The sequence below is a fragment of the Sinocyclocheilus grahami genome, unplaced genomic scaffold, assembly GCF_001515645.1.
Source record: "Sinocyclocheilus grahami isolate Dianchi unplaced genomic scaffold, SAMN03320097.WGS_v1.1 scaffold435.1, whole genome shotgun sequence".
Taxonomy (NCBI): Eukaryota; Metazoa; Chordata; class Actinopteri; order Cypriniformes; family Cyprinidae; genus Sinocyclocheilus; species Sinocyclocheilus grahami.
In genome coordinates this window covers 674046-682990 of record NW_015505614.1, presented here as the reverse complement: position 1 = coordinate 682990, position 8945 = coordinate 674046, and the positions used below count along the sequence as shown (strand labels likewise).

Here is an 8945-nt window from a genome sequence, read left to right as displayed (position 1 = left end):
AGGGGGGGGGGGGGGGGGGGGGGGGGGGGGGGGGGGTTGCCTATATAACTGTTTACGCCTGTACAACAAAACAAAAGGAGTACATATTAGATTTATTTATGTTGTGCATAAGATTATTGTCTTAATTCTGTCCCTATGCTTTGGAGCAGGTGGTTATCCAGCTCATGGCATTAACAATGGCTACAAAGCAGGTACATTATTTCAAAACATATTTTATTGTAATTTACTTGACTTATTATTTGGCTTCAGCTTTATAATTTCTATAATATTTTTTTTAAACAATTGTAGATCAAGCTACTTGTCTAAAAGGGATTTTTTTTCTTCTTCTGGTGTTACTCTACAGGTTATGAAGGATATGGAAACAAATTCAATAAGCCAGGTAGGAATATCCTACTTCATGGATATTTCTTATATCAGTTGTTGACATAGACACAATTCACATGTACATTTAATAAATATTTCATCTGATGTCTTTATATGCTGGGGTGTCACTAGTCCGAGATTTAGCCTATTAGTGCAATATCATATCCATGCTACCTACAAGTAAATAAATAATGAAGTAAATCCTTCAAACCAGTGTTATTTTTTCCACATTTTTACAATTTGGATATTAATGCTTTTAACATGTTTTGCTTGTAAATAAATACTAAAAATTAGTAATCATACAGACATCAATGACATGACTTTTTGATCAAATGGTATTGTTTTATTTACCTGTTTAATTGAGTGTGTTTGTAGTTGTTATTTTTTCATTCATTCATTCATTTACATTCTGATAGCTGGACCACAAGGTGGGCAGCCAATGGGATTTGGATCTAAGGGAAAAGCTCAAGCAAAATATGGTTAGTCTGAGAACAACCCTATGTGCTAATTTCATAAGAACTCATCAAATAGTGTCCATTTGCGGCACATTGTCCTTTGCTCAGTTTTCATAACTGCAGTTTTATTTTGTCAGGAATTGGTGGACTTCCATTTGGTTCCAATAGAGGATATCAAACCAACCCCTCTGGACAATATGGCATGTTATCATCTTCATATTGTAATATTTAGGGTTAATGTTGACCATAGCAGCAGCCCTAAATGGACACACTGATTTATGCGTCTTTCCTTTAGGTAATGAAGGACAGCACTATGGAGCCAAACCCTACAATCCTCAAGCACTGGGAAAACACGGTAACGATTTCATTAAATGCTTTGATATTTCCCTACAATTTTTGTTATTTATTTGCACTAAAATATATGTAGTTGTGAAATAATATTAAACTTCAAATAAATAAGTGATGGAACGCCTAGCCCTTGCATCTTAAAACATTATCTAAAATGCTGTTTAATTCGTATTGTTTATTTCTTTATCTAACACCACTGTACTCTGACCCCAAAATAGGATATGGTAGTTTACCATACAACTCTCAACCTCTTCTACCGGAATCTGTTGCCAAATCATCCGGTAAATATGGCGAGTTAAAAAAGCATTTTGACTAGTCATACAGCGCATCTGTTTTTGAAGGTATTTTAAAATACGAGTTTCTGTATTTTCAGACTTTGGAGGGTTACCCTACAATGGTCAGCCGCTTGGATATGGTGGTGACAAGTCGTCTGGAAAATATGGTGATTATTTTTTATTTATTATTATTATTTTATTATGTTATTTCTACAAATTCTAAAAGTGAATATTTTACTGTAATACTCTCTCAGGACAAAAGGGTCTTCATTATGGTGGTCAGCCACTTGATCTCAGGCCTGATGCTATGTCTGGGAAATATGGTAAAAGCTGATTTTTTTGTACAGATAGTTGCACGACAATGCCAACAATATAAATATATATATATTGTACTGATAAGTACGCCCCTCCTCTCCACTTTCTGTAGGTTCTCCAGAATCCTTGTATAATCCAGAATCTCTCAGTCTCAGTGGCGATGCCAAATCAGCTAAATATGGTGCCACTTGTTTCTTAATTCATTCATACTAGTTTAAAGATCCCGTTTATCGTTCATCTGTACGTGAATCATGCCAAACAGCATACAGTTAGGCTAATAATTGTTTTGTACTGACCATGGTAAAATCACTGTAATACACAGTATATAATGCATGATATTCTGACTTTGTTTACATGGCCTTCAGGTAATCCAGCAGTGTCATATGAGCTCCTCGGCCCTGTGACTGATGGCCAATCTGTTGAAGGTATATGCATAATCTTTTTAGTAATTGTTAATCAAGCAAGAACTATTGGAATACTGTGTTGTAATTATATTATTGTCTATTGTTTAATGAGGAAAATACAAGATTGGTCATTTGAATTTACTGTGAACTCATGAAAGTTATAATCATTTCATCCTTTCTTTCTCTCATTTAAACAGAAAACAGAAGCCTGGAGGTTTTACACCAAGGTCCTGAGATTGATGGACAGAAATCCATTGACCAGTTTGGTTAGTCATGTTTGTCTATACTCTTTCAGATATGTGTATCTCCATTCAAGTAAGTTTTTACTCGCATCTGACAGAAGCACACATGTAAACATACACAATATGCTTCTATTGTCCTCTTTTGTAAGTCGCTTTGGAAAAAAGCATCTGTTAAATGATTAAATATAAATTAAATGCAAACACAAAAATCCATGTGAGATCCAGGAATTTTCATTCTGAGCCACATCCAAATGTAGTTTTAAATCAGATACATATCCGATATCTGGACATTTTTTTCACCGTTTTTTATTCAGGAGATGGAGAAGTTCCACCCCATCCTGATACTCCAGGAGCTGGAGAGGCGAATGCACAATCCATAAACAAATACGGTACAAGCATTTGTTGACACTAAATGTATCTACATGAATGCAGTGTATAAATATGCATATAAATATTTCTCACATTTCACCCTCTTTGTTTAAGGAATGGGTGATTATACTGATGGAAGAGTACAACCAGAAGGTAAAAGAAATGTTTCTATGAATGTTATACATTCAGTATCTACCGACTTTGTTTTGTTTGGGCATACCGACTTAATTTTTTTGCCCCCTTGTCTTGATTTTCCATTCATTTCCAGCCCTTGCCCCATATTATTCTATTCCAAATAAATTGATAAGTCAAATCCAATCATTTCTTTCTTGACTGCCCTGCAGTTGTCTCTTTCCCTGGTGTTCCCACTGTGGGCCCCGCTCCTCACATCCCTGCTGTCACCTCATTTGACACCACACTGGACGGTTCCTCCCTGGCCCCTGTCTCTGTTCCTGATGTGTCTGCTGTTTCTGAGGTGCCTTTCTCACCCACATTCTCTCAGCCTGAGCTGCCCACTCTAAAGCAGCAGCCAGCACCACCACAACAGGTTCACATTCAGCAGCACCTCAAGTTCCACTTCCACCCACAGGGCAACTCCCAGACAGGTATAATGCTAATAGATGCAAACTTGGGATTACACATTCTAAATTGTTGATTTGCAATTGATAACAGCTTGACTATCAAACTATATTCATTTTTCAGAATAATTTCTTATTGCCATTATTATAAATATGCAACTATTTGAATATCAATTATTTATCACATTACTTAACGCTTTCCAACAATTGAATGCGCAATGCCTTTTCTGTCAAAATAAAACAAAAAATGTAAATTTAGCATAATTTCCAAACTTTGTGCATTAAAAGTTGGTTCTTTTTAACAGGAAAGGAAGGCAAATACAAATTGAATGGTTTCTTTGGAAATAAATACCAAGGTATGGATAATACATACAGTATATACATTTAACATTAATAAAAATTAAATCATATGAATAATAGCAATGTGGCACTTTTTTTGTAACTCATACCTCTGTTTCTTTTCTTAGGATAATTTGGAAGTGGAAGTTCATATTGCAAAAATGTGGATCTTCAGTTGATTTCTCTTTACACTTAATGTTTCTGTGAATGTTGTAAATTTTCTATGGTTTTATTTGAGTCTTTTGTTCTCCTTAACCTCTAGTTTTGTTTTTTAATGTTTGTTACCCTGCTTGAAATTAAATAGCTGGCTGTAAAAATAACGACATTTTAGTTTATAAATCATTATAGCTTATGCATCTTTCTTTCTTTTCAGTGTTCGTTTAAATTCCATATTTGTCCATAATTTTGGAATACAAAAATGTATTTTATGTTTTGTGTCATTTTCATTTCAATGTAGATGTGTGTTATTTTGTTTCTAGAACTCATTGTTATTTATTTCTTTTTAATTTCCTGTGGCAATGCTATGTATGTTTTGAATAAATACAAATAAACTCTAAATCTAAGCTTTGTTTAAATCTTTGAAGATTTCCTTGGACTTCATAGCACCAAAAGATGTACTAGGTTTATCATATCGACAGTTTAATAAGAAATAAAAAGCATGTGTTGAAGTCTGCCAGTAGGCTATAGCGTTTTAAGGAACTGTAATCTTCCATGAGCTGACCTCTGCGGAGTCTGACTGCTGACTGCTGATTGGCTAAGACACTAAGTAGCAGTAAATTGGCCCACAGCTTCTTTGCAAGCAACAAGTTGCTGCAGTTCTACACGTGAGTATTTCTGAGACTGGGTATATGGTGCCAGAAAGTTACAACTTTTGCTAACGTTCTTAGAAACTATGTATTTATAGCTTGATTTACATGATTTACTACATACTTTCCTCCCAAGGGAAGGTGGTCAAGGAGACCTGAGAATATTTGACATTTTCTGCAATGGATTATTTTATTGGGCCAAAACTTCTGGATTTTAAGAATTCACCGCCACATCTTCAGTTCAACAAGTATGTCCTGACAGGATACCGGCCTATATCCACTTACAGAGACTGTCTGCGAAGTTTGTTCTATCTGCACAATGAATTTGGGAACATCTATACACATGGTATGAAAAATATCCTCCATAATTTGTACTGTAACATCTGGAATTTGTTTAACATACTATCTGCTGTAAAGTAAGGGAGTTGTAAATGAATTATGTGGATGTAAAAATGTAATTTAGAATGCCTGCATTATTCCACTAATGGGAAACAAGGAAATCCAGTGATTGTCTTAAAGAGGAGAACCTTCTGAAAATGAAATTTAGGGCTACTTTCTCCACTATTCACCCAGTGACACTCTTCAGAAGGGTCTGTAAATAGCATTACATGAGATTACATCTAATCCTCGTTAGGGAATTGCTGTCTTGGAAGTGATGCTGTGATTGGTAAAAGTGCAGTAAATATTCTAGAGACCAATATTTTGGAAGTTTTTGAAAAAACAATTTTATAGATTTTCTTTGGAATTTTTTTAGGCATGTCTCAATGTTAAAAAGTCATGTTAACCTCAATATCCTCCATAATTTGTACTGTAACATCTGGAATTTGTTTAACATACTATCTGCTGTAAAGCAAGGGAGTTGTAAATGAATTGTGTGAATGTAAAAATGTAATTTAGAATGCCTGCATTATTCCACTAATGGGAAACAAGGAAATCCAGTGATTGTCTTAAAGAGGAGAACCTTCTGAAAATGAAATTTAGGGCTACTTTCTCCACTATTCACCCAGTGACACTCTTCAGAAGGGTCCGTAAATAGCATTACATGAGATTACATCTAATCCTCGTTAGGGAATTGCTGTCTTGGAAGTGATGCTGTGTAATTGCTGTGATTGGTAAAAGTGCAGTAAATATTCTAGAGACCGATATTTTGGAAGTTTTTGAAAAAACAATTTTATAGATTTTCTTTGGAATTTTTTTAGGCATGTCTCAATGTTAAAAAGTCATGTTAACCCCGAAGCCTACTGTATCATATTTGATACACAAATTTCATAATCTACTACATGCCTTCTGTTATCTGATTGATAGTTTTTAGCAAGTAAAATACCTTTTTTTTTTTTTTTTTTAAGTGTAGTTTGAAAAATGTCTCCATTCAGGTAGTGGTACATGTCTTTTTGCTGTGAAATCCTTACAAAGTAAATTTAAAAATAACTTTTATATTGTTAGTAATATTACAAGATGAACACTTACTGGACTGAAGCAACTTAAGATATCCCTGATTATCCATACATTTTTAATAATTTTAAAATGTATCAAATATGATACATCAGGCTGAGGAATGTTTAAGTCTCCATTTCTCAGTCATTGAGCTCCATATTCTACTATATCATACTATAAAATAAAATTTTTTTTTTTTTTTTTTTTTTTTTTTTTTTTTTTTAAGGTGTAGTTCGAAAAATGTCTCCATTCAGGTTGTGGTACATGTCTTTTTGCTGTGAAATCCTTACAAAGTAAACTTAAAAATAACTTTTATATTGTTAGTAATATTACAAGATGAACACTTACTGGACTGAAGCAATTTAAGATATCCCTGATTATCCATACATTTTTAATCATTTTAAAATGTATCAAATATGATACATCAGGCTGAGGAATGTTTAAGTCTACATTTCTCAGTCATTGAGCTCCATATTCTACTATATCATACTGTATAAGCCAAAAAAGCCTGATGTATCAAGTTCACTATATGGTCAAAAGTATTGGGACCCCTGACTCATACACCAACAAGGTTGTTATTTTATAACATCTTACACTCTTTTGGGAAGGCTTTCCACAAGATTTCGAGATTGTGTTTTATGCATTTGTGAGGTCAGGGCAGGCATTGATATTGGATGAGAAAGCCTAGATTGCAATCTCTGTTTCAGTTCATCCCAAAGGTGTTGATGGGGTTGAGGTCACGGCTCTGTGTGGACCAGTCAAGTTTTTCCACCGCAAACTCATCCATGTCTTTTTAGACCTTGCTTTGTGCACTGAGGAGCAGTCATGCTGAAATAGAAAAGGGCTTTCCCCAAACGGTTCCCAGAAGCATGACATTGTGCAATATATCTTGGTATGCTGAAGCATTAAGATTTCCCTCCACTGGAAGTAAGAGGCCTAGACCAACCCCTGAAAAACAGCCCCATTCAATTTTCCCTTCTCCACCAAACTTTACAGGTAACATTCTCCTAGAAGTTTGAGTCACCCATCAAACTGGCAAACAGAAAAGCACAAGTCATAATCCACAGAACACGTTTCCTCTGCTTCAAAGTCTACTTCTTTCAACGCTTGGCATTGTAGGCTACTTTTTGATACAAGGCCTGCATGTAGTTGCTCAGTTATGGAAATCCATTCCATGAAGCTCCCACCTTTTTTCTTTTCTGATATTAATGCCAGTGGAAGTTTGGAACTCTTCAGTTATTGCATTAGAAACGTTTATGCACCATGCTCCTCAGCACCAGGTCACCCCACTCTGGACGTGACCGTGGAATATCTAGCAGGGATAAAATTTCACAAACGTTTGCAAATTGTGGAATCCTGTTGCAGTAGCACAGGATATTACTGGAATATTATCAAGAAATGTGTACTATTCCGTAATCAGTACTTCTCTCATTTACAGGGGATGTTTGGTTGAAAACACTAGTATTAAGAATGTTGGTGAACACATTTGGCTTGCTCGTTGTATCAACTCTTACCACAATAATTAATTTCACTCATATCAAACCAGTCTCATATTGTAGCACATTCTCTTCTCTGTGTTTTGTCCATCAGGTATCCCCTTCATCTGTTTTTTGCTGGTTTTGCCTTTGAGTATCCCATGGGCTGAAGTTGATGAGTGGTGGATAGGAGTGGTGCATTATTTGGCTTGTCTGTCTCCCACTGTTTTTTCAGTCTTCTATCATCTCTTCATGAACCATGAGGGTGGAGCATCTATGTATGACACACTGCTGTGCTTCGACATGTTTGGTGTCTGTCTCGTCAACACTCTAGGTAAGATACGAAATTTAGGACTTGGACAGAGATTACTGTAATATACACTACATTGATGAGCCATTAAAAATATGGTTTCTTGCACAGATATATTCATGCAATACAGCTACGTAAATATCTATCCATCATTTATATATTTTCCAAACAGCTTGTCCTATGTAGGGTCGCAGGGATGCTGAAGCCTATCCCAGCATCTCTGGCTGAAGGTAGGGAAACTCCCTGGACAGAATATGAATCAGTTAAATATGAATCAACTACAGTTTTGAAGATATTTTCTTCTATATTGTGACATGTATATACAAGTGTAGCGCATTATCAAAAAGGTATTGCACGTCACCAGAGAAGAAGCCTGTTGTTTTCACCAGTATATGATGGTCAAATAGGAAAAAAAAGTAAACATTTGTTCATGATACAGTACTCATAATATAAACACTTGCATGTTTATAACATGCATTTAGAAAATAGTTAGCTTTTTCATTTCATGCTGACTTTTAACATGACTTCAGATTACATATAACCTAAATGTTAAGAAAATTAATATATGCCACATGTAGGGATGAAACATATGATGGACTTTTACAGTACACTGTAGGTTTTAAATACATTTTCTCATTCATGGTATTGCATGAATATACAAAGTTAGCATTTGTATTCAAGAGGGGGCCTCGAAATCGCATTCTGAGGGAGAATCACCTTCGGTCACAATTACATTCTTGTGGCATCAACCCTGCTGGGGAAAAAAAGAAAGACAAAAAAGAAAAAAGCTAAACCAGCCTAAGCTGGTTGGTTGGTTTTAGCTGGTATTCCAGCCTGCTCATAGCTGGTTTGCAGGCTGGTTTTAGAGGGCTTTTGACCACTTCTGGTTGGGAAACTAGCTGACCAACCAACTAAAACCAGCTTGACCAGCTCAGCCAGGTTTGGAGACCAGCTAACCAACTTAGGCTGGTTTTAGCCGGTTTTTTTTCTTCCAACAGGGGACACTGATTTTTGCTTCTTTCAAGGGCCAGGGTTCAATGATCTCCATGTACTTTTCTTTTTGCAGGTGCTCTGCCAATCATTCACATAACTTTGTTGTGTTACCCATCCTCCCGCCGTGTAGTGATGTTGGCATATCTCCTCCTCTCTGGCTGGGGTGTTCACTGTGCTATCACTGCACAGAGTAGCGTGCATCGCCTGCAATCTTTTGCTTGGCAGCTGATGTTCCGCTT

At 35.9% G+C, this 8945-nt stretch overlaps 2 protein-coding genes across 2 annotated transcripts in view; both read left to right on the top strand.

The window, feature by feature from the left end:
• Positions 1-3821, top strand: part of cmn (calymmin) — a 19889-nt gene extending 16068 nt beyond the window's left edge. Inside the window, exons 37-52 of the mRNA XM_016233581.1 lie at positions 138-191; positions 344-379; positions 780-842; positions 956-1018; positions 1114-1173; positions 1385-1447; positions 1540-1608; positions 1696-1764; positions 1869-1937; positions 2122-2181; positions 2358-2426; positions 2717-2791; positions 2886-2924; positions 3116-3376; positions 3655-3705; positions 3817-3821. Coding sequence (XP_016089067.1) covers positions 138-191; positions 344-379; positions 780-842; positions 956-1018; positions 1114-1173; positions 1385-1447; positions 1540-1608; positions 1696-1764; positions 1869-1937; positions 2122-2181; positions 2358-2426; positions 2717-2791; positions 2886-2924; positions 3116-3376; positions 3655-3705; positions 3817-3821 — 1106 coding nt within the window. The remainder of the gene's footprint in view (positions 1-137; positions 192-343; positions 380-779; positions 843-955; positions 1019-1113; positions 1174-1384; positions 1448-1539; positions 1609-1695; positions 1765-1868; positions 1938-2121; positions 2182-2357; positions 2427-2716; positions 2792-2885; positions 2925-3115; positions 3377-3654; positions 3706-3816) is intronic.
• Positions 3822-4674: 853 nt separating this feature from the next.
• LOC107551829 (progestin and adipoQ receptor family member 4-like) overlaps positions 4675-8945 on the top strand; it is a 4454-nt gene continuing 183 nt past the window's right edge. The window contains exons 1-3 of the mRNA XM_016233580.1: positions 4675-4840; positions 7519-7737; positions 8780-8941. Coding sequence (XP_016089066.1) covers positions 4675-4840; positions 7519-7737; positions 8780-8941 — 547 coding nt within the window. The remainder of the gene's footprint in view (positions 4841-7518; positions 7738-8779; positions 8942-8945) is intronic.